Here is a 25,823-nt window from a genome sequence, read left to right on the forward strand (position 1 = left end):
GTCTGAGAAATACAAAGGCTGGCCACTCAGCTCATCCATTTGGCCACCAGTGCTGGCAGAGACACCCTACTCCACAGGAGGCTGCCATGCTCAGAAGGAGACACCAGCTCTGCCAGCCAAGTGTCCAGGTAAAGAGTTTTACACAAGCTATCGCGTGTACAGAGAGGCAGCTAGTGTTTTCACGGCTGGAAGGACTTGGCGAGCCCTCAGTGCCAAGCTCCCCTCCGTGGCACTTAGTGCAGGGTAGGAGGGGGAGAGCCCATGGAAGCAAGGTGGAGAGATCCGGATTGAACTTGCCCTCAGGCAGCAGAGAAGCGGCTAGATCCGAGGGAGAAAGCCCCGAGTAAGGAGGAGTGACCGAAGAGCCTAGAGGAAGCGTCCTGCCCACGCCACCCGGGGAGGCAAGGCCCTCGGGGCTAGTTCCGAAGGCACCGCAACCTCGTGCCAGCAGGACCGTCGGAGCCCAGCATCTGCGCGCCGCCCGAGGCAGGAGCCGGCCACGCGCACCCGCTGAGAGGGGGCGGGCCCGGGGGAAGCCCCGCCCCCAGGGCGCGCGAATTGGTTCCGCGTGGCGCCGCGCCTCTCCCAGCCATCGCCCCTCCCTTCTTCCGGGCCTGGAGCCCCCTGTGCGCCGCGTCGGGACCGCGCTCGCTCTCTCGGCCGCGCGCGCTCCGCCGCCCGCCAGTCTGGTTCGGCGCGCGCTCGGCGGCGGTCCGACGACGCAGCAGCTGCGCTCGCGCTCGGCTCCCGGGGCCACGGAACGCGGTCGCAGCCGGCGAGGGTGCAGCCCCGGAGCGGCGGCGACAGTGAGGAGACCGGGCCGGGGGTGTGTGGGGGTGTGGGGGACGCGGTGGCCGGGAGGGGAGCGGGCCTGGAATAGGGGGACGGCGGCGGGGCCCCGGGCATCGCGGAGGGAGGTTGGGACGCGCCCGCCGCCACGTCGAAAGCGGAGCGGCCGAGGGATGCGCGGCGGCGGCGGCAGCAGCGGGTCCTCGGCGGGGTGGGACGCCTCCTCGGGCGCGTGCCACGTCGCTTACCGCCCCCGGGGAGGCGACAGCGGGCGGCTGGCCGGCCGGTCGGCCAGCGGGCGGGCAGGGGCAAGCCGGTTTGCACAGGTTAGACGCGGCCCGCAGGCCGTCCACTCGGGGCGGTGGGGGGGTCCCCACCCGCGCCGGACTGCGGGGCCCCGTTCCGGCCGCATCTGGATCCCGCTGGCCAGCGCCGCCAGGGCGGTCAGGGCCGCTTGGCGCGACCACGCTGGCCGCCCCCCTCCACCTTGGCAGCGTCCACCTGGAGAAGTTGGGGTTTCTAGAAATTACGACCAGCTTTTTCGTTTCTAGGGACAGGGGTTGGGGGGGGGGGGGGAGGGACTGCAAAGTTAGAAACTCCTAGAAGGCCGGGCTCGTGGAACAAAGTAGAACTTGAGGAGCAGCCGCCGCGGTGACGACGTCCTGGGGTGACGTCACCAAACCAAGCAGTGTTTAAAATGGGAGCTTTGGGGGGAGTGTGGGTGGCACTAGACGCCTAAGGTCTAATGTCTCCCCACGTCCCCCGTGGCGATCACCCCCTCCCCCCCCCAGCTTTAGACCTTCCTCTTCTGCCTTTGGTACTTCTGGAACACTGATAAGAGAGGGTTAATTTTTCCAGCTATTCCGTTCCTTCAAACAGAAAAATAAAAAGTACGCATGACTCATCTTCTGTTACAAACCAAAAAGCAACCCCTAAGTGGTTCTTTCCTTCCTTTATTTTTTGATACGAAGTTGAGTAAACAAAAGCAAATCCCCAAACTGTTGTGTGGCACATACTGGCCCAATCGGTGGCTGAGGATGATCTAGGAATCAGTACATCTCTCTAGCGTGAGTCTTCATCTTGTTTGGAGTGGAGCGTATGTAGTTCCATCAGCAACTTTCTCCCCCAAGTTGTGTCTTAAGTTTCAGTGGGTTTCCTGTTCCACCATAAGGTGCTATATGTGAAATATAAACGAAGCTTCATAAAGCGGCAAATGCCTCACTTTTCTGGAGGAGGGAGGTGGCACAGCAGTCATAGTAGACTGAAGTTCTTTGTGCCCACACACGGGCCTGTGAGGAGTCTATCCACCAGTGGTCCATAGCAGTAGAAGGTGTATTTGGCATTCTAAGGGTCCAAGAGGAAGTTTGTTATCTTCCCATCTAGGATCGGAGTCAGTAGGGCTGCCAGCACAAATCTCAGATACCTACCTAGATTTCTTTCACTCTGAGGACCCTTGTTTGCATTTGCACACAGAGTTAAAAAATCACATTAGACAAGGAACTTAAAAGAGTAGTTTGAGAAAGGAAATCTTAAAAAGCCAGGTGGGGTTTTTTTTTTTTTTTTGTCTTCTTTTTTTTAATTTGTAAGACTGGACCACCAGACTGTTGTTAAGCTATATATATTGGTATAATCGATATAGTAGGGCCTGACATAGGCGCCCAGAAAGATGACGCTACTTAGTAAATGCTAGATCTGAATAGCTCCATGTTACATTCAGCCAAATGAATGAGCTCATCTCAAAACGTGTGTGTGTAAAAAACATTATACACAGCAAGCAGAGGTAGAGAGGTAACAGTACCACACACTGAAATTTCCGCCATATATACAGCTGTGCAGAGCAAGTAAGTCTATACACGTAGACAATAGATTGGGTGGCCTGAAGGCAGGGCGAATGGAGGAGTGTGTGTGTGTGTGTGTGTGTGTGTGTGTGTGTGTTTGTGTGTGTGTGTTCATTCAAAAAAAATGAACAGCCTTTGTGAATTAATCAGTGATCAGATTTTCTATTTTAAGAGCCCTTTGATGCATCTCCAAAATGTAACTGATTATTTCATTTAATTTTTCTGTGAGCAATCCTGAATCGATGTTCTACTTAATGTGCTTTAATGCTTGCTATTTTTTGTCTTAGCTTTTTAGGAAATATATACTTACACCTGAAAAAATATGTAAAAAATATGTGCAAAAACCTCAATTCTGAAAAACTGTTCATGTGTAACAGTTTTATCCCAGAGTGATAGTTTTATCACAGCAGAAAAATAACCTTGGACTCACTAGAATCCTTCCTCCTGATCCTCCATTCGTCCTGCCTTCAGGCCACCCAGTCTTTTGTGTACGTGGATAGACTTACTTGCTCTGCACAGTTGTATATATGGCGGAAATTTCTGTGTGTGGTATTGTTTGCTACCGCTCTGCCTCTGCTTGCCGTCTTTGATGTTCTCCCATCTTGAAGGACGTGTCAGTGCTTCATTCCCTGGAATTGCCAGTTCTGTGAACGCGTATGCCATACTTTATGTGTCCAGTCAGCATTGGGGGGCTGCTTGGCATTTTTCTCCTTTGTCATGAATAATACTGCCATGGACATATGTGCACTTTTCTTTCTTCTTTTGTGGGAACATATAGTTTAGATTTCTGGGGCTAATAGCTGATAGAATTACTGGAAATGTTATAGCTGTTTAACCTTTTGGGGGAGTAAAAACTACAAAACTTCTCCAAAATGGAGCTGCAGTGGTTGATTTATCTCTTACTTTTTATGTGTATGACTGCTTCGCCTGCATGTTGTATGGCCACCACATGTGTGCCTGGTACCCTCAAAGGTCATAAGAGAGCCCTCTGGAACTAGAGTTACAGGTGGTTGTTAACCTATCCTGGATTTGGGCAACTAAACCCAAGTCCTCTACAAGAGTGGGACATGGAGCCGTCTCCTTCTGAGTGCTAGATGCTTCTGTTTTAAATTTCAGGTCCTTTCACAGCACTTTACATTTTAGTTAGAATTTGATTCATTTAGTGTAATATTTATCACAGATTCTTTTTTATTGGTATCTAATTTATTTTAATTATCAGAAGCAATATGATGTGTTCTTCACTGAACTACTATTTAAAACCAAGTAGTAAGTATCCTGAGAGTGTTTCCTAATAGGTCTCTGAGGACTGAAATCATTAGTAATGATTACTAACAAGGAAAGACCAGACAAATTGGAAGGAGAAGGGAAAGCTGTAAAGGGGCATATTTTCCTCTGTGTGTGTGTGTGTGTGTGTGTGTGTGTGTGTGTGTAGTTGCTGTTGTTCAGGTTGATTTGTATTCTATTTCTAAGAAAATATTTATCTTTACAGGAAAAATGAAGAACGAAATTGCTGCTGTTGTCTTCTTCTTCACAAGGCTGGTTCGAAAGCATGATAAGTTGAAAAAAGAAGCAGTTGAAAGGTTTGCTGAGAAATTGACTCAAATACTTCAAGAGAAATATAAAAATCACTGGTATCCAGAAAAACCATCAAAAGGACAGGCCTATAGGTGAGGCATTCGATCGGACAGTTGAAGTGGACTACATGAAGATCAGTTTGTGTGATGACTACAAGGAGAGAGGGCTGAAGGATATTTAGAACACATCTACTAGAGTTTTTATCTGAAAAACAAAACTCTGGGGTGTTGTGGTATTTTGTTCTTGCTCATTTTAATGTATGCGTATTTGTTGATGGAATTTAACTCTTTATCCTTCGGAGGCCAGAGCTATAGAGTCACCCGTTAGTGTCTTGTGAGTAGTTTGGCTTCTGCTTGAGTAGATTTTGCTGTTTTCATGGGTACTTAAGGTTAGACTTCTTCACAAGTCTAGAGGACCCTAATGTCTCTGACATGAGCATGGAAATTAAGAGTTGAGAGAAAGTAGTTTTCTTTTTGTATCTAAAGGGTAAAGTGTATGCTGCAATTTTTTTATTTTTATTTTTATTCTATTTTTATTTTTTGAAGAGGGCAGTGGTGGCACAGGCCTTAATCCCAGCACTCAGGAGTCAGGCAGGCAGATCTCTTGAGTTTGAGGCTGGACTGGTCTTCAGATCAAGTTCCAGGACAGCAGGACCATGTAGAGAAACTGTCTCGAAAAATCAAAAAGACTTTACCATCTGACAGTGGTAAAGACGGATGAGCAGGCAGAGGCAGAGTGACATCTGCTTTTTATTCTAGCACTCTGGGCATAGAGGCTGGTGGATTTCTGTCATTTTTGAGGGTAGCCTAGTTTATGTAGTGAGTTCCATGACAGACAGCTAGGGCCATGTAGAAAGACTGTCTTCAACCTAACGTGTTCTTGCCTTCACAGTGGTGATCTCACTTAGATAGGAATCTCAGTGTGGTATAAGCCAGGTGAAGGTAAGTCTGCTATGTACCTCAAGTGGTGAATACTGACGGGGGGTTTAAAGCAAGTCTTGAATGACTCTAGATTTCCATGAGCTTGTGTTTACCATAGTCTCAGCACTGAGAAGAAAGAGTACTTACTTGCCGTTGACTTATATTTTGATTTGTAAGTTAAAATAAAGAACAGTAGAATCTTTACTTTAAGCTGTACCAGAAGAACATGCCCTAACATGCTCACTTGGGTGAAGTTATTGAGAAGGTAGCTAGGTCATTTCCTAAACCTAGCTGTCATACCACAATGAGGATTGTGAGCATGCTCCGTATTTAAACTGAGACTTTGGTTAACTTGTGACAACTACAGAAATTCCCCTTTATTTGCGCATGTTGTTATCCCTGCTCTTTGTTCCACAAACCAACACTCATGTGGTGTTATAAACGAGCTTTGTTTTAGCATTTAAAAGTATAGGACTATTTGAGAAATTTGAGAATAAAGTGGAAATCCAATTTTGTTGTTTCTCATTTGCTTAAAAGCCAGTTGAGTACAGTGTACTATTCTGATAACTTTTGTATTTTTTCACAATTTTTACCCAAAATTTTCTAGTAAGCTGGTTAATATTATGAATATAAGTAGATATGTAGCTGTTAATTTAGGCTCAAGTAATTTTTTAGCTTCTCATTTGATTTTTTTCCCCTGTACATCTTCATTTCTGATAGTGAACAGCTTTTGTAAGTTAGAATTATTGAGGCTTTTTACACATGTCTAATTGAGATTGGGTGGATGCTTTTGGAAGTGCCAAGCTCCTGAAAAATGGAAGCACTGTCAAGAAAATACACAAGGTCAGAGAGTGTACCATTTCATTTTCATTCTAAAAACTTGAGAAAAACTCAAAATAAGACTAACTTGGCATGTGATCAGAAGTATCAAGTCATTTAGAAGCTTTTTAAAATAGTTTTTTTTTTAAAAAAACTATTAGACTTCATGGTAGAGTGGGAAAAAATGAATATAAGTTTAAAATGTTTTCTACATTTTATGCAAATGTGATATTTGTAAAAGACAGTTTGGCAATATAAGAACTGTGAAAATACTCACATTTTGAACATTAAGTCTTAGAATCTTAATCTGGAAACAATCAGAAATGCAGACAAATATGGATGAATAGAGAAGTCTCTTACATGTTATAATTGCAAAAAAAAATTAAAAGAGCTGTCACATTAAGCAAATAATATACTATATTCATGCAATTTTTATAATCTTGCATTTGAAGAACAGTTAATAGAAAAGTAGTTCCAGTATTAGGATTTATTTAAAAAACAAAACAAAAAAACAGCTTAAAAATTTGTGGTTTATCTTAACTTTGCTAACAAATAAGTTAGATCTCATTCAGAAGCTTAGCATCTCCATCACTCTCATGGTCAGTGCGACTTATAGACATGAAGAGAGCCAGTCTTGACTGCTTTTGATGGTGTGGTGCATGGGACCTGAATTGCCCTAGATAACATTCGAATCTGTAGGGTAGGTCAAAGGATCAAGCAACATCTTATATGTAATAAAATAGGTTTTCACGCTGACTTTGGTAGTTTTAGTAGTACCATTAAGTGGTAGGCGGGGGCTGGAGAGATGGCTCAGTGGTTAAGAGTACTGACTGCTCTTCCAGAGATCCTGAGTTCAAATCCCAGCAACCACATGGGTGGCTCACAACCATCTGTAATGGGATCTGACGCCCTCTTCTGGTGTATTTGACAGCTAGTGTACTCATATAAATAAAATTATTAATTCTTTAAAAAAAAAAGTGGTAGGCAACTGTGTGGCGCTTTGTTAGACAGTTCTGTATGCTGTACATCTAATGTTGATCATATACATTAGACAAGCACGTTATTTCTAAGCTATATATGAAATTTGGAGTTGGTGTCCTGGATTTGAAGTCCAGATTCACTGGTGTGTGATATTGGGCAAATTCCTCAAACTGCCTCCTTTTTTTCCCCTTACAAAGTGAAAATAATATCTAGCTATGAAATTCTAAAAAAGTTAATTAGATATTGTCTATTGCATAGTACATGGTAAAAAATAATTACTATATTTTAGAAACATTAGTTGTTGTCTTAAGTTCCTTTTTTCATTGAAGATTAAAATCAACTAATGAAACAATTTAACTTTATAAACTAAATATCACATTAGTACTATACCAGTTATTGAAACACTGGTTGAAAGTCTTCTGTTGGTTAGATTATCAGTTATTATTGGTTGCTTGAGATTGAGCCCGGGAACATAGAAACTCAAGGCAGTTGCTGTACAATGAGCTCTATCTACTACATCCTAAATGGCACATTATAAAGGATAGTATCATTGCCAGTTGACTTGTATATCCATATTTATATCTTCAGACACGGAAGAGAAATGAAGCAATTTAAACTCAGTAAATTCCAGAAGTAGTTATAATGCCAAATTGTCTTAGTTGAGTCTTGATTGAAAGCAGTAAATATATTTCATATTTTCCATTGTAGCTACTGTTTTTCTACTTAAGCAGAATGCATGTCTGGAGGTGCATTTTTGCATTCATGCTACTATTTATTCACTTGGAGAAAATACATTTTTATTTTGAGTATAATATAAGGGGCAACAGGCTAGGCAGTGAGTATGGTGTTGCCTACAGCTGCTAGCTATATTTTCTACTTCCATTGGTTGAACAGACATTTCTTAAATTAACTTGTAATAGGCTTTATTAATTTAATTTCTTTTCTTATTTTGCAACTTAGGTTAAAAAAAAAAGTCCTCTATAACACATGGTACATCAAATGAAGCAATGTTTCAGGATTACATGTTAGCCATGAGTATGCAATGTGCATGGTCCTTGAATTCCTTATTTTTGAAACAGTTATAGATGAAGTAAAAGCTGTTGTCTTTAAGATTTAACTTTATTGCCAGAAATGTAAAAACATGTGAGGGGTAATAAAACTTGTCACAAAAAATTCTAATAATATTTGAAGAACTGGTTGAAGTCTCCTTAGTTACAGATTTTATCATTTAGTCTACAAAACTTCATAATGCCAGGGCTGGGGATATAGCTCAGTTGTTGCAGTATTTGCCTAATATACATGAAGCTTAGGGTTGGATCTCCAGCATTGTGGTAAACCAAGTATGAAAGTTTACACCTCCAGCCCTAGCACTTGAGAGGTAGAGGCAAGAGTGTCACAGCTCCAGTGACCTCCTCCGCTCCATGGCAAGCTTGAGGCCAGTCTGCGATACAGAGACTCCTCTCCTCCAGTCCCTCCAAAAATTGTCAAGACTTCTAAGTTACCATTTTGATCCCTGTGCTTATTTGATGTACCATGTGCAGTTTAGTGGTCTCTGATAAATTCGGAGACTGGTGGTTCCTCTGGCCTCACACAGATTATCTTTCTTTTTTTTATTAGGCTGGGCAGCCTTCATGTTGCCTTTCTTGTCTGAGGTTTACACTTGAGAATCTCCCAGGTTCTCTATTAGGGTATTTTGTTATTGCTTACTTTCACATATGTTGATAGGTAAGATTTGTGATTGAGATTATAGCTATTAATTTAATTCTGTTTTGTTATAGATGCATTCGTGTCAATAAGTTTCAGAGAGTTGATCCCGATGTCCTGAAAGCCTGTGAGAACAGCTGCATCTTGTACAGTGACCTGGGCTTGCCAAAGGAACTTACTCTCTGGGTGGACCCATGTGAAGTGTGCTGCCGGTGAGTCTCCATGGTTGGCAGCTGAACGGGTTGTACTAAAGTTTCTCATGTGTGCTCTACCTGTGTCTCGTTGGTGTTCTCAGAAATGGCTTATGAAGAACTCAGAAACAGGTTTCCTAGAACTTTGCCAAGGATTTTATTGTGCACCAAGAAGCAGTAGAATGTCTACATATCTCATCCTCTGCCTCCATGCTTCATTCGTGTGACACATCCTTTCTTCAGATCAGAAAATAAAATAGTGATGTGACCTTTAGTGGGTCTCCATCTTTGCCTCTTATTTCTGTCTTCAAGGAGCTCAGTAGTATTTTAAAGATGCTGTTCTCATAATAGAAATTGTGTCTTATCTCAAACGCTAAAAGACTTAGATGTGAAATCTATAAACCTTTCAATAAAAGCATTATGTAAACTAGGCATTTGTGTAGTTTTCAAAAATTAGATCAACATTCTTTAGGTAGGTCAGAGAGAAGAAATAGTAAGCTAATAGTAAGCACATGGAATTATTTGTGCCATAGTGGAAATATCTGTAAAATAGAGTTGTAGGTGACACAAGAGTTTGAAGTGACTGTAGATGTCACTTGAGCTGCTTTGTGTAGGTCTCTAGGTGACATGGCAGAGAAGATAGTTTCTCCAGGAAGAAGAAACAGGATAAACTAGTAGCATGAACTCACACATTTTCATGTGATAGCACCCATGGGAAGTTCTCTTTGTTTTGAGGTTGCAAGTCTTTTGGCCTCTCTGTTGATTATAGGGATGTTCCTTTTTTTATGTGAACGACTGTATCATTTATATCCTCTACTATAGAGATAGTCACTTTATTAGCAATAATCTTACAAAATTTATTCCTAATATCAGATGTGGCAAACTTTAGGGTCTTTGAGGTAAAGGTTCCTGTATGTAACTGACACAAACCCCATTGTTTGAACTGTTTTAATTGCTTTCATTATTTCTTTCAGTTTCTTTCTGTGAAGATCTATCTACACATTCTTAATATTAGACATGGTTCTCACACAAGATGCATTGTGTATCCGTGTTTTGCTTGAATATCTGTCTGAATGCTCTGCATGCTTGGTGCCTGAGAAGGCCAGAATAGGGCAGTAGGACCTTTGAGCTAGAGTTACAGATAATTGTAAACCTATCGCTGCTGGGATTTGAACCCTGTTCTCTAGAAGAGCAGCAGTTCATTGCTGAGCCATCTTTCCTCCCATGCATTTCTTTTTCTCCTTCTTCCTTCTCCAGTTTTTTTTGTTTGTTTGTTTTGTTTTGTTTTGTTTTGTTTGTTTGTTTTTCCTGAAAGGCAAGGCCTATGCTGACCTGGCTGTGCTGAAACTCACTACATAGACGTAGACCAAGCTAGCTTCCAACTCAAGACTCTCCCTGCCTCTAAGAGACAGTCATAAAGGGCACTTTATTGTTTCCATGGGAACCGTCAGATCCTCATGGCTCCTCACTAGGTTGTGGTCTTAGCAGCCCCTTCTCAAAGCACTGTAAGTGCTGTGATCTCTGAGGCAGATAACAGCTGTTACCACCTTCCTCAGCTGTTCCACTGGATAATACAATAGTCATAGCTCGGACATACTTCAGGTGTTTAAAGATGAAAGCTTTGGTTATATGTGTATACTACTTAACTCATTCTTAGTGCCAGATAATAAAAACCAGCTGTGGTTTCACTAGTAGTTTATGAAAATCTTCACACTCTGTACTTACAAATAGAGTTGTACATGATCATAACTTTTCCTCCCAATTGTCCACTGTAAAGATGTTTTTGTTGGGTTTTGTTGTTGTCCTTTCTGAGATAAGACCACACATCCATATCTACACTATATAGTTTAGGATAGATAGTCTCAGACTCTGAGCAACCAACAAGCCTCTGCCGTCTCAGCTGGAATTCAAGGCACTACCACCATACCTGCTGTGCTCTTGCTTTTTTTTTTTTTTTTGTAATGGCTAATACAAATTAGCTTAACATTCTAGTGTGTACGCTCAGATAACAGAACCCTTCCAAAGAACAATATAACTGCAGGATTTATGTAAGTTATAGAGAGCACTGAGATAAGGAAGCATGGTTTTGAACCCAAATTGGAAAAATAAATATTCTGGAAATAGAACAATGCTGATTGTAGTAGCTATATAATGGAAAAAATATCTGTCTTTGAAAACAGTAGCTTAGGGCTGAAGAAGTAGTTAAGGGCATGGACTGCTTTTTCAGAAAACTCATGTGGTTCCCAGCACCCGTGTAGGGTAGCTCACACCATCCACCTATACTTAAGCTCCAGAGGATGTCATGTTTCCGGCATTCAAAGGTAATACTACTCAATATATTCATATCCACAACTACAACCATGATTAAAGTTAAAAGTGAACCTTAAAAAAATAACCCCTTGGTACACTTGAGACCAAGATTCTATAGTAAAAATTGAGATGTATTTAGACAAAACATTCTTCCTTGTCATATAGAATAACAGAATAGCATATAGCTTAGTAGGTTATCACATAGTAAAATATTTGAAAACAGAATAAATATAGATGTTTTTCCTATGATGAGAAAGTCTAAAAATAGCTGATAACTTAATTGGTTCAATATTCTTTTACAACTTTTGTAATGTCTACAATCTTTTTTTTTTCTGTTAAAGGAGCATTAGATAAGTATTGATTTGTTTCATAGTAATTGTTGATTTTTTAGCAATCCATCATTGAGAATAGAAAGTGTAAAAATTGTCCATTATTAATTCTTATAAGGCATTAACTGTATATTCTTAATATTACAGTAATACATTCAGTGGTTTTATTTAGCATGAAACCCTCATTCCAAAATACTACAGAGGCAAAGATGTGCAAATTAATTGGTTGTCAGGGAGATCTGAGTGACTACATCAGGCCCTTCAATTATTATATGCCTGCCTTTGTTTTTGATGCCTATTTCTACAAAGGCAGTAGTTGTTTTCCAGAAAGTTCCTAGCTCTTCTGTTTTCTTTGAGTTTTAATTCCATTAGTATGCAAAAATGAAGATATACTACATATATTGTTATGAATAACTCATTCAAACTACTAGGCATTAAGAATTGGTAGCAGTGGCTCTGAAGTTAAAAGTCCCTCTGGACTCCTCTCCACTGGATAGGAAACTAGGATAAGGAAACTTAGGGGTTTGTGTTTGGTCACGCTAGTTTCAACACTCATGATTTTCCTGTTTAAACCTATGAAGTGTTAGGATCATTGGCTTCTTAGAATGTTTTTAAAGGTGATCAGTTTTCCTAGGAATGTCAGTGATGTGATGTGATACAGCTCAAGCAATCCCTGCACCAGCTTCCTCGTTTCTCCCTTCAATCTTACTAATCATCAGAAATCTTGTCTGTAACTATAAAAAATGCAAGCCCTGTCAAAATAAATACAAGATTTTTCTAGTTGATTGTGGACAGTGGCCATTTAGGAAATACATTAGAAAAATCTTAAAGAAAATATCATTAGTACCTAATAAATATAATCAAAAGATGGATCCCTTGTGATGTTTCAATTTTTGTTTGATGTCAGTAGAGAAGAAAGTAGCCCCTTTCATTTATACTTCAGTAGGGTAGACAGAAGAAAATTACACCCTGCTTGTGCTTCGGATATTAAATGTGCACAGTCCAGTTCTGAGCTGGTTCCTTTATTGCCTTGTAATACTGGCATGACCAGACCTGTCTAATTGTTTTTTATGGACATTTCTTGCTTTTTATATGATTAGTAAGTTTTTTATGTATACCTAGGTATGGAGAGAAAAACAATGCATTCATTGTTGCCAGCTTTGAAAATGAGGATGAGAACAAGGATGAGATCTCCAAGAAAGTTAGCAGGGCTCTCGATAAGGTGACCTCTGACTATCACTCAGGGTCCTCCTCCTCTGATGAAGACACAAGCAAGGAAGTGGAAGTGAAACCCAGCTCAGTGGCTGCAACACCAAGCCCTGTGTACCAGGTAAGACCTGCCACGCACAGCCTGTCACTGTGCATGTGCGGACCACAGGACCACGGCAGTGCTCTGGCCAGCTTCTCCAGCTAGTGGCAGTTACACTGCCCAGGAGTCGGGAATAGCCCCACCTCAGCTCCTCCTTTACACACACTACTGGAAAGCTGCTTAGCAGAGATGCAAATCAGCACCTGGGTCATTTTATCAAAAGTACTACAGTGACTGGATAAGTATATTCTTAAAAGAAATATGCTGTCTTCCAGAAAAAGAGAAGTCTTAAACAGTCCTGATGATTGAAAAGAGTCCTCTTATTTTTGTTTCAAAGTCAGTAACTTTAAATTTTATTACTTCATTTCTATCTTTAGGTTAATTTTCTTCTTATTCTTCCCCCTTTTCTTCATTAAAGAGAAATTTCACTGAATTATATTTAGGCTAGTTTCTTATGTAAAAACCAAAAGGTCTCCTTTGTTGCTCTGACCATGAAAGCATCTTATAGCAAACACATTTGCATTACAGATTCATTTACTTTATATCTGCATATTAAAAACATTTAATTACTTTCAAGGAATTTGATTAGCAATTTCTTTTAAATGCCTTACAGGCTTACCTGTAGACTGATTTTTTTTTTAAATTAACTTATTTTATATATATGTGAGTACACTTGCTATCTTCAGACACATCAGAAGAGGGTATCAGATCCCATTACAGATGGTTGTGAGCCACCATGTGGTTGCTGGGAATTGAACTCAGGGCATCTGGAAGAGCAGCCAATGCTCTTAACCACTGAGCCATCTCCCCAGCCCCCTAGCAATATTCTTAAATAGAAAACAGTTGCTTTACTGTTGTATTTTTAGTATATTGGACAGTTTACCTTCATTCATTAGTCCGAACTAGATGTACTTTAATATGGCAAGTTTATGGTGAGATCAAAGAATGATGAAAAACCTTGTACTTAATGATTAAGCTTTTGAGTATGAAAAACTAAACTTTCACATTTATATGATGATATAATGAACGTTTCCATTGAAATGTAACGTTTTTCCTCTTGACTATGTAATTGTTCTTCCTCAGGTTGATACAAGGGATAGTTATAAAGATTATTGCATAATAAATATATGTCTGTTTTTTACATAGGCTTCCTTTTTCTAAAAAGTTTAGACTGGTTTTGGACTCAGACCCATCTGCCTCTCCCTCCTGAGTGGTGGGATTAAAGGCACGCGTGACATCTAGCAGAACTCTTTTTAAAAAAAATAATTTATTAAAACTATAAAAACAATTTGCAAATAAAAACAGTGAAGTATTGTGCAGTAGAATTGTGAAATGTCCCTCCAGCACCAGCTCCTCTCCTTGTCTTTCCATGGCTGTTTATCACCAGGCTTGGCTTTTTGTTTTGCTTTGTTTGAAAGAGTAGTTGCTTTTCAGATTGTTTTTCAAATCTATGGCATAAATATTTGGGGCACTTTTTTTTCCTGTGTGTTGAATTATACATTACAAATTAACATTATTGAATTTCTTGGAAATCATCTAAATGTGGTGATTTTAACTCAGTTTTGTTTTTACTCAGTCAAGAATCTAAATCCCAAGTGACTGCTCTTAATTCTAAGTAAACTGACCTTTAAGCTTAAAAATGAGTTTACATTTTCTTTTAAACCAATTGGCATTTACCTTTGCCCGTCACAAAAGAATATTAGAATAAAAGAAAGGTGTGAAAATTAAGGTAGCTTACATGCTGTTTTGGAAAACATTTCTCTTTGGCAGTCTACTCCACAGCAGAACATTTCACAGAGGAAAAAAAAAAAAAAACCTACTGCTGTCTAAGCCCTGTGTAGAAAGTTGGAACAGTTCCACTTTAACCTTCCTGTTTATCCTGACTGATATTAATGTTTTTGTTTTGTTTTGTTTTTGTAATAAGAGTAGTTTTTAAAGTATGTTCTGGAAACAAGTTCTTAACTCATAGATGTAGTAAGAATACATCTTCTGTGATTTAATCATTCATTTTCTAATTATTTCTTTTGATAAGAATCTAAAGGGGGATTATCAAATAAAGACAAAAACATTCACAGCTCCTACCAGGGGAGGATCTTTATAATGTTTCTAAAAATTACTCTTAGATTCAACTCTCAATATGTCCCAAGTTGATCTGTAGATTCAACTTACTCAAAATCCCAAAAGTCCATTTCTATTAAATAACACATTGATTCTAAAGTTTTAAGAAACTAAATTTTGAGAGATAACATGAATATAAACTATTCTGTGCATCAAGATTATTAATAGTTTAAGGGTACACTACCATTGGGACAAAAGTAGAAATTCCAAAATAAGCTCACTTTTATATATTTGCCCCACTCACCTGTCCCACAGCAGAACGCTTGAGCAATTAGGGCGGAAAGTCTTGACTAGGTTTGAAAACAAAAGGCCAAAGTGGGTCTAAGCGTTGCCTGATAGCATGCACCAAAAATGGATTTGGGATGATCATAGCTCTGCAGATAAGAACTGTCTCCAAAGGGTCACCAAAAAAAAATGATTTTTATCAAAACTAAATATTTTTATTCATAAAAAGGAAACATTAGAAAGTGAATGGCTAAATCACAGAAAGTACATTCTTATACCTATGTGTTATGGACTTGTTTTGAGAACTTAAAAACACTCCAAAAAATTAATAGGCCTGGTGAACAGTAGGAGGATCACAGTTGACTACCATCTTAGGCAGGTGAGACTCTGTCTCAATATAAAAAGTGGAAAGGAGAACTGGGCTACAGCTCAGTGGGATGGTAGTTGCCTCGTACGCACAAGGCCCTATGCTTCCCGGCATTCCAACAACAGTAATAGCAGAGGCAAGAGAAGTAAAACTCAAATAACCTAAGTTATAAATGGCCAGTGAGCACAGGAAAAGGTGTTAGATCTCATTTGTCTTCAATGAAACATACATCAAGTTAAAACAATGAAACATGACTTTCCAAGTTAAACCGTCTAGCAACTCAACTTCTAGTCAAGAACAGGCAGGCAGATCTCACAAGGAGTAGACCAAGTGACCACTTGGAAAAGCTGACACTCTCCTACTAGTTACCATGCTACACCTGTGTAGTAAGAAAAATGAAAATAAGGGCCTTTAAAGCCAGTGTGTGTAGGTGTGTTCACAGGCACAAACACAGAACCTTGTTTTCAAAATACAAAATTGGGTCATGTCATTGCACCATCTGTATTAAATGCTCTACAGAATCTTAACTATTAAAGAAAACATCCCACACTTGGAAGGGCAGATTAGAACCAGAGAATCTGAAACTCCTAGGGTGCAGTGTTCCAAGCAAAGAATTTGAAAATTGCTGTTGAGAATTTAAATAATGTGAACTTGATGTCACTTGACTTCCAGTATACTTTTAAGGTTGCTGGGCCTAAGTACTGAACAGGCTACAGCAGAATGATCTGGAAAGCTTTGTTAAAATATTTGGCCTCTGTTACTCAGACGTCATTATTTTTTAGTAGACCATGGCTGGGATGTGAAAATTTGTGCTTCAAAGCTCCCTGAGGGACTTCCTGTTTAACTAACTAGAAACATGCATAGTGCCCTAAAACCTGTTGTGTTCTTAGGAGTAACTGTAATTCTGTGTTTGCATCTTTAATACTTGGAAGAACTTTTTATTAGTTTTTTTCTTCATTCAGAAAGTACATGGCGGTATTAATGAGACACTGTGGGTTTTTGTTTAAGATATTTAGATGTAACGCTAGAGATGGCACTAAGACCTACTCTTGGAGTGATGGTAGGTTTGTGTTTAGTAAGGGACCTGAAACTACTTAGTCTTTACTAGAAAGTAGGTTATTGTCTCCTCCTAATTTACTTAATCCTTTCTCTTCCTACAGATTTCAGAACTGATATTCCCACCTCTTCCAATGTGGCAACCTTTGCCCAGAAAAAAGCCAGGAATGTACCGAGGGAATGGCCATCAGACTCACTACCCTCCTCCTGTTCCATTTGCTTATCCAAATCCAGGAAGGAAGAATAAACCATTCCGCCCAATTCCGGTGACATGGGTGCCTCCTCCTGGAATGCACTGTGACCGAAATCACTGGATTAATCCTCACATGTTAGCACCTCACTAGCTCACTTGATTGTGTTGATGTCATGTTGATAGAAAGGAAGAGATACCTTCCTATATACTAAGAGTTCATACTTGTAGTCAAGTTAGATGGGCAAAACCATCAGACTTATTTTTATAGAAAAGCTATTGAGAATAATCTTTCTTAAAGTATATATATATGCACTTTAGATATATTGATATAGTTTGAGAAACTTTATTAAAGTTAGTCAAGTGCCTGAGTTTTCATATTGGACTTGAGTATTTATATATTGTGCATTGACTCTGTTGGATAAAAAAACACTGTGGAGAGGGCGATGTGTTCTAGCACCTTTTGAGCATTTACTTTATGGAGAGTATGTAAGTTATTTATACAGAAGGACATCTATTTTATGTCATTATTTAGAAGAATTGTGTGAAATCATGTAGTTGCAAATAAAAAGTAGTTTGAGGCATGACGATGTGTGGTTTTGTTCTGTATGTAAGAAAAGGAGATACTTAGGAAAGAAAAGAATCTAAAATGTTCCTTTTAAAAAAACTTTATTGAACATAGGATCCCCAAAGACCACGTATAAAAATATACATGTAAAAAATTATTTAATTTAATTGTTTAATTAGCAATAGCTAATTGAAAATATAAATACAATAAAACACCTTTCACCTGTCAATCAAAGTCAGTATATATGGGACCTTGTCACTGGGATTTTGACCCATAATTTATAGGATATCTAACTTCCTCGCCTTCTACCATTAGAGAAAGCAGAAGTGCTCCTGTAGCCGCTGTTAACCTGCCTTGTAAACTGGATATAGTGGGAGTGCCTCAAATCCCGTAACTTCAGAGGCTGAGGCAGACAACAGGACGTCACGGCTCACCTCAGCTGGGCGCCAGCTTGATGTTAGCCTGGACAAGATGATAATCCTAGCTCAGATGCTAAAATCCAAAGAAATGCTGTGTTTTTTTCTTTTGGTTTTTCAAAACACAGTTTCTCTGTGTAGGCCTTGCTGTCCTGGAACTCACTCTGTAGACCAGGCTGGCCTCGAACTCAGAAATCACCTGCCTCTGCCTCTGCCTCTGCCTCCCAAGTGCTGGGATTAAAGGCGTGCACCACCACTGCCCAGCTTGTTCTTAAAGACCCGTTAGTCTTGACTAGAGTTACAAAAGAGAGAGTGTGTACTGCAGATTCTTCAGTAGTCCTTCATCTTATACCACTGTGATGCCATCGGTCCTGTAAGCGTGTTTGAACTACAAAGAAAAGGGAAAAAGCATCTGTGAGTTCAGATATTCTAAAGGTAAACTAACAAGATCAGCGATACATCATCCCACAGCACTCTAACCTTCATATTTTACTTTGAGATTATTCAACTTAACCAAGAGTGACCACGGCTTCCTAGTAACTGATCAGAAAGGATCTGGCTGTTCCAAACCAGCAGGGCTCTTCGTTTCCTTTACTGTTTTGGTTTTTTGAGATACAGTCTCAAGCTGACTTGGAACTCGCTGTGTAGAACAGGCTGGCTTTGAACTTGTAGATCTGCTTCCTTGTGCTTCCTGAGGACTGAGATTAAAGACGTTTGCTACCATGCCCAACACTGTTGACAGTTTTTTAAAATTTACTGTTAGTACAGAAGGTAGCAAGGATGAAGTTACAGCGCAATGACATAAAATATAAAGTCAGTTTTATAGTATAGGTGTTTGCAACTTCATATTTTAAACAGTCACTTAATGCCGTGTTCTGACTTTAGCTATAATAATTTTAGCGTATTTTTAAAGCATAATATCAACTTTTCCCTTGAGTGTTTTACTGCTGGTAGCTGGCATCTTCATTTTAAAATGAGAAGGAAGCAAAAGTTTTGAGATGGCAGTCTTGTCTCCCACCTGCTGATCTCCAGTGATCCACCTCAGCACTAGTGCAGGGACTGCAGGCCTGTGTCGTCACACCCACAGAAAAACGTTTAACTCTTGAGGCCATTGCTTGTTCTGTTGTACATATTGGAGGATTTTATAGAGAGAACAACAGACTTGTGGGCAGTTACAGAGTTGGGAGGTTAAAATATTTCTGTCAGGAAAGACTATTAGTCTGTCTGCTTCTATATATAAATTTCTTGGGAAATTTCAAGTAGAATAGCCACCTAGGAGGAGAAGCAGTAATTTTAGCACTTACCAAAAACTAGAACTCTTTGCACATTATTACAAAATATAAATCTCTAGTCAACAGGATGGCTCAAGGAATAAAGGCATTTGCCACCAAGCCAGGTAACTGGACTTTGATTTATAGGATCCAACGGTGGTAGGAGAGAGCTGACTCTGGCAAGTTGTCCTCTTGACTTCCTATGAGTGTATGTATGTGCACAGAAACATAAATATGATAGAAGTAAATCCTTAATTCTGACAACAAAATGAGGAATCTTGGGGAAAGCTAATATTTATATTTGTCTTTATTTTATGTGAATGGGTATTTTGCCTGCACGTTGGTCTGTGCCATGTGTACCATGCCTGGGGAAGCCAGAGAGGGCATCAGATCCTCTGGAACTGGAGTTATGTATGGATGGTTCTTAACCATCATGGCTATGTTCTAGAAACCAAACCTGGGTCCTCTGCAAGATCAGGAAGTTCTGTTAACCATTAAGCCCCCTCTCCAGTCCTTGGAAAGCTCATTTTTAATTCAACTGCATTTTAGATCATTTTCTATGATCTATGACTAAGACTGAACTTTATTCATCTACCTGGTTTTAGAGGTTCAATTCACATTGTAATAAAGCTTCCGATGGTAAAGCCTTTCCAGCCTATTAACTATTGAAACCAATTACCACTCAGCTATTGCCTCTAGGTTTCGGTAAGTATGGGGGGGTGAGGGAGGCCTCCTTAATGGGATTTCAGACTTAGCTACCATGTCCCCTATAGGATTGATCTAAACAGTGATCTCAAGAGTGATGGCTTTCAGCAGCTGCGTAACTTCAGCTTAAAACTTTTATTAGAATGTTTCAGGTAAGAGGAGTAGTTTGTGAATGAATGATAATTTGTTTTAATTTCCCATTTTGTATTTGTAGGCATAACAACAGAGCTCTAGATTATAGAGGTTAAGTTCGACATGGATGTTTGAAAAATATAAATTCTTTGGTTAGTTCTCTAGTGTTATTAATAAAATGCATACTTACGTTGTATATTTTTTAACTAGCCAAACATTTTGACTATAGTACAGTATAATTTTACACTAAGATAAATCATTTATGTTGATTTCTACACCATCAGCTTTGTGATAATTTGTTTAATCTTTATAATCTTGTGATTTGGGCCATTTTTATTTCAGTTAAATAAGGGCTCTGAAGGAAGTAAAAGATGTCTTAAGCCTTGACTTAAAAACTAACAGGACTTAAAAGCCTGCTCCACGGTGCCTCAACACCACACCCTGTTGGGTACCTATGTAAAGTCTACCAGGCATTGGAACTTGAGAAGTTAGATCAAGATTTGACAGAAGGAAACTTGGGCAGAGATTATGTTAAGTGCAAATGAATTGAATTTCTATATTGGCCACTAATCTTACTTCCTTGTTACAGACTATTCCATTATGTCTGAAAAGGAACACTAAAACCTTTGACAATGATTTTGATTGTTTGAACTGTAAATCAAATTTCAGTAGCAGTATGGCCTAACGGACAAGACAGGGACTGGCCAAGAAGATCCAGGTAAGGGAAATCATAGCAATGCCTGGAACACAATGTTCACAGGTTGCCCCAAATTTCCTCTGCCCTTAGACGCTGTTTCGTGAAGCAGTGGCTAGGATGCTCCCTGGGAACACAGTATTACCCTATGTGCCATGCCACTTGGGGTCTTCACTGGACATTTGTTATCCAAGGCAAATCAGGAATGTTCTGCAATTCCCATGTAAAATGTGTACACTCTAAACGCTAGAAATTGCTACCTGCTTCCAAGTATATAGCAGAAGACCATCTATAATGAAGAGATTAAAACAAATATTTAATAGTCAGCAAAAGCATAAGGACTTAGAGCAGGGAGTGTCACTTTTACTGATGTGGTTTGGTGTTTATTGCATAAACTATAAAAATTGTAATTGTTTCTACCCTCAAAATGGAGCAGCTAGAGAAAGAGCATTCATAAAGGTGACAAATAGTCATAGGAACTTAGGGACTTCACAGGACTTGGAAACACCATTATGGTTTGCATATGTCATTAGAGCTCATAACGTACACGAGCATCTCTGCTACGTTAACTGTCTCACATGTCACCTTTGTCGTGCTGAGGTCAGTGAATGTGTCCGCTTCACTACTAACGGTTGAAAGATTGCAGTGTTGGGCAAGATAATTTGCTTAAACCCATTAGGCAGTCAGGATTAATAATCCCCATTATTGTGTAAACACTGTACACTGTATCCATGTATTGGAATATCCTATAGTTCCCTACATAGTACCGTTCAGATACTCAAATCTTTGAGATTTATCCCTGGTTTAGAGCATGTCGGAAATCGAGATTTAAAGGAATGCAGCCTTCTGGAAGGCAGTTATACTTTTGAGGTGTGTATGTTTTCACCTAGCAACCCTACTTCATCTACAGAAGTACTTAAGTGGGGCTATCATCTATGGAAAGTGTTTGGTATATTTTGGGGTGACAAAAAATAACCACAGCAAATGAGCAATTAAATAAAACTTAAAATGTCTCTTCAAGGTAGTATGAAAAATACTGTGGCTGTGGAATAAAAGAGTGCATAAATTTATAGTAACAAAATACTATAGGTAGGAACATGAAAATATCCTATCTGAAATGCTGGTGTTGTCCGAGTAAGACACTGTTTCTATTCAAAGACGGAGGAGGGCTAAGTGCATACTCTTTTTTGTACTCTGCATCTTCTTTGGATTTTCTGGTAAACATAACCTTTTGTTTACTGGGTTTTTTTTTAAAGGGAATATTATGATACGCTATGACACAAAGTAACAAGATAAAGAAGGAAAGAGCCTGAGAGAGAGAACAAGAATCAGAGACCCATTCCCTCACACAGTCAGGAATCCCATAAAAACACTAAGCAGGAAGCCATAACTCCATAACCTTTTTACTGGAGGAGTAAAAACATTTTTAAAGCATTTAAGGTCAGTTTATCTATTTTTAGCTAATACAAGATGAGAAATAGCCTGTGGACATTCTACAATTGCTCAATACAAAATGCTCTGTTGAAACCTTTGCCACAGTGAAGGATTCTAATTCATCCGTGCTGTGCAAGAGCACGAACCAGTAAAAGGATGGTCTGAGAGCCCTAGAGATGTCCATTTTGTGACAGGGCTGAGGTGACTTATGACGTGTAATGAGAATAGAATGTGGCATAGAGGGGTTTGTTTGCTTGTTCTTGTCACAAGGCCTGTGTCACAGACAGTTCTCATATTCACCATAAAGCTGAGGAGGGCATCGAACTCCCAGTTCCCTTGGTTCTACCTCCAGGGTGCTGGGATTATAGGCAGGAGCATCCAGGCCCAGCTTGGAACTTGCTCATTATGAAATGAGAAAAGCCAGACGCTGGGGTACCTGGCAAGGATTACAGTTCAGTATGTGTCCATGAGGCGCCTGACAGGTGAGTCTAGAAACCAGCATTGATGATAGGAGCTACTCATTACCTGTCCATACATGAAAGTCTCGGCGTCTCAGCACTTGGTTGCCTGAGGCAGGAAGATTGCAAATTCAAGGCCAGCCTAGGCTCTGTCTAAAATAACAAAACAAAAAACCTAATAAGATTGTTCTGTGGTAATTCATGTATATGTATACATGCAATGAATTTTACCTAACCTCTTGGGAATTAAGTTCTGTACTTTACATTCCATGACAATCCTGTGTGTGTCCTAATACTGCCTATTTTACAGAAGAGAAAAATGAGTATTTAAACTGCTCCGGGTACCATAACAAGAGAACTTTGAACTCATCATTGTAACTCTAGAATGCTTGCTTTTAAGAGCTAGGTAACAGAAGTTTACACATTGTCTTGATCTCTTAACAATTCTATGTGATTTCATTTATGTTTTTAAGGAAACAATGAGGTGTTTCTGGTAGATCTGTTAGGCTAGATTTTAATGAAAAATAAGTTAAATTTTAATGAAAAATAAAACCCCTCTAAAAGTTGTTGGCCACAAGAGGGCATCAGATAATCTTTTTATTGTCAATGCTGAAGGCTGGATTCCAAGTAATTTCCCCTCATATGAAAAGTTGAGGTTGTAGCCTGACGAGTACTTCCTATAGTGATGGAAATTTTTAGTGTTCCATAGTTGTATACAATTAACATTTCTTCGATAGTATGTTTTTTATGTCATAGAAGTGGTGTCCAGACCTGAAAGTATTTCACTCCTGTGGCAGACACAGCCTCTGCCGAATGTTAGAGGGAGGAGGCCATGTTTTCTTCTCTGCACCTCTCCGATATTAGCAAATGGAAAAAGTGTTTTCTGTTTCCCTGCTAATACGTATGTTCCTTATTGGTTTAACGACTCTTTGGCATTTGACAGCAGGCTGCAAATCTCTTAGAAACGTCCTATCAAGTGTGTCAGTGCTGCTGGTGATTGGGAGTATTCCCTCCAGGGGCCAGAAATACACAAAGTAAATCCGACTGCCAACTTTGTAAGCATAGCTGTGGAAGACAACAGCACAGGCAAACATGGCCCTTCATGAAACTGAAAGCATCGCTTGTACGTAGTATATAGAGTGATAACCAGGCCCGCCTCCCACAGCAGTGAAGGTGATGGGAGTGAAGGGGGCTGGGAACAGTCAGCAGTGACACTTGGCCTAGAGGCTCTGGGGCTGAGCTCCAGCCTGGGAGCAGTCTTTAATTTGTTTAAACTGCTTTGCTGGATCACACTTGTCATCCCTCTCAAGAATCTGAGGCAAGCGGATCTACCCAAGTTTGAAGCCAACCTGGGCTACATTGTGGGTTCCAGGCCAACCTGGGTTATAGCACGAAAACCTTTCTCAAGAGTTTTTTTTTTTTTTTTCTAATTTTAATTTTGTCCAAATGGACTGAAACATGAAAGATAAATTCATTTTTGTCATCCAGAATTTTAGTAAGTGAAACCTACTTCAAGTTTGTCAGGTTGATGGTAACCTTGCTGATTGATTCTGTCTGCTGTATGCATGAGAAGCAGAGGTGGATGACTGATCAAGTGGTGCATGACTAATCTCCTCCCATGAGGATGAGGCAGGAGACTGACTATGAGGCCAGCCTGGGCTGCACAGTGAGACTCTGTCTCTAAACAAAGAGGAAGAACTTTGACCATATCATTTATAGTACTTGATATACTGAGATTACTGATAAAATACAGGGCATGGCAGTGGCTTTGCTTTTGATGTTTAAAGTATAACCTCTCTTCCTTGACAACCAAGAATTACAAACAAGGCCTAGAAAGATGGCTCAGTGGTTAAGAGCAGGGGCTGCTCTTCCAGAGGACCCAGGTTCAATTCCCAACAGACATACATGCCGACAAAATACCAATAAACATAAAATATAAGTAATTTTTTAAAAAGAATAGTAAATAAAAGTTTTAGGTGCTACTCCATTAAAATGCATTCCTTAAATATTTAGAACAGCAGTATAATTTTGGTTAATTTTTCATGTACATATTTTTGGTTGTTAAATTCTGATAAGTCCATCGTAAATTGAAAATTTATAAATGGATTTAATATTTTAATCATAGCTTAGCAACACAGTAATGCATCATAGAGTATCAGTTTGTCACCATGTGGCTAACTGGGGGCTACAGCTTAATGCCACTGCCAGGACGATGATGCCCTGTATGTTACCAGCATACAGGCAGGCAAACAATACACCCAAGTTAGGGGCTGTACAGAACCTTTCTGGTTGGGGACGTCACTCAAGTCCAGGGCTTACCTAGAATGTATTGTGTGTATTGGGCAAGCGTTCTGCCCTTGAACTACATAGATCTCTCCTAAGCCCCAGAATCAGATGTTTATTTTTCTATTATTTCATATTTACTATAACCAATGTGTACCAGTTACTAGATATCTGGAGTCACAGCAAGTATCCCAGAGTTCATCCCAGACAATACTTAGCTCTTGTCAAGTACACTCTACACTGGGACCACTCCTGGCATCCAGACAAAAATCTAGTGCACCTGTTGACAGCAGTGTGTCAGGCAGCTAACAGGGAGAGTGACCTTCCTGGCTGCTGTTGCCAAGAGAGACTGGGTGCAAGGGGGTCCCACACTGACTACCCTCCTGTCAGGTTTCCTCAATGCCAGGAAGCCAAGGTTGCTAGAAAAATAGTAGAGCAATGATCTGGAGACACATTTTGATCTATGAGGCCTTATGAAATTAAAAAAAAAAAAAAACCAAACTACTAGATGTTGCCTTTATTTTAATATGTATGTGATATTGAACCACAAAACATAATAATATTTCTGGTACTGTGGTTTTAATAATTTACCTGTATCTGGCTTTAAAACAACCTTTTTTGAAATACCAACTCTTACCAAATGTTCTTCCTAAACATGTTCCCCGCCTTGTCATGAGAGTGGTACATGTAACTTTCAGATTGGCAGATCTGCAGTAGTGAAATGTGCATATATAGCAAGAGCCATCTGGGTTTGCAGAACAGTCCCCAGAGGAATGCTGGATGACACAGTCCATCCATTAAGCACCCTGCACCACAGACTTTCCTCCCCTAGATGGCTAGCTGTAAACTGTCATACAATCACGGTTGGACAAAAATCAGTAAACAATTGTGGTTATAATGGATCCTTTGGTAGCACAACAAAAGGCAGTTAAACCCAATCTGTGAGATGATAAACTGAGGAGACCTGCATTTCTGCTCCATTGCAGGAAACTTCATGGCCTCAAAGAATTCAAAAGAAACTCCTTGAGACAGTTGAGATAATGCTAAAGCCTTCATAAGCTATATCTTTGAGCAAACTGTAACAGCTGTATTTCTATTTGAGTTTCTCAACGTTCTAGTGATTATTTTAATAGGTTGTCCC

The 25,823-nt window shown here is 39.8% G+C and overlaps 2 protein-coding genes across 4 annotated transcripts in view; one reads left to right on the plus strand and one right to left on the minus strand.

Moving 5' to 3' along the window:
* The first annotated feature begins 618 nt into the window (after positions 1-618).
* Btg3 (BTG anti-proliferation factor 3) lies at positions 619-17,306 on the plus strand. 3 transcript variants are annotated; one of them, XM_052158448.1, is made up of 5 exons: positions 619-826; positions 4,117-4,294; positions 8,701-8,838; positions 12,579-12,786; positions 16,636-17,306. In XM_052158448.1, exons 2-5 carry the CDS (start codon positions 4,122-4,124, stop codon positions 16,873-16,875), a joined length of 759 nt encoding a protein of 252 aa, XP_052014408.1. In that variant the 5' UTR covers positions 619-826; positions 4,117-4,121; the 3' UTR covers positions 16,876-17,306. The 3 variants fall into 3 exon arrangements, with proteins under 3 accessions (XP_052014408.1, XP_052014407.1, XP_052014409.1); XM_052158447.1 differs by having other exon boundaries at positions 620-806; XM_052158449.1 differs by lacking the exon at positions 619-826 and adding an exon at positions 3,022-3,115.
* A 128-nt stretch (positions 17,307-17,434) lies between these two features.
* Positions 17,435-25,823, minus strand: part of Cxadr (CXADR Ig-like cell adhesion molecule) — a 51,345-nt gene continuing 42,956 nt past the window's right edge. Inside the window, exon 8 of the mRNA XM_052158446.1 lies at positions 17,435-18,093. Within this exon, the coding sequence (XP_052014406.1) occupies positions 18,052-18,093 (42 nt within the window). The 3' untranslated portion in view covers positions 17,435-18,051. The remainder of the gene's footprint in view (positions 18,094-25,823) is intronic.

The sequence above is a fragment of the Apodemus sylvaticus genome, chromosome 15, assembly GCF_947179515.1.
Source record: "Apodemus sylvaticus chromosome 15, mApoSyl1.1, whole genome shotgun sequence".
In the NCBI taxonomy this organism is placed as follows: domain Eukaryota; kingdom Metazoa; phylum Chordata; class Mammalia; order Rodentia; family Muridae; genus Apodemus; species Apodemus sylvaticus.

Coding starts and splice junctions, on each gene's coding strand:
- Btg3 (XM_052158448.1), top strand. CDS start 4,122: ATGAAGAACGAAATTGCTGCTGTTGTCTTCTTCTTCACAAGGCTGGTT. Junction 4,295..8,700: donor TCAAAAGGACAGGCCTATAG/GTGAGGCATTCG, acceptor GTTTTGTTATAG/ATGCATTCGTGTCAATAAGT. Junction 12,787..16,635: donor CACCAAGCCCTGTGTACCAG/GTAAGACCTGCC, acceptor CTCTTCCTACAG/ATTTCAGAACTGATATTCCC.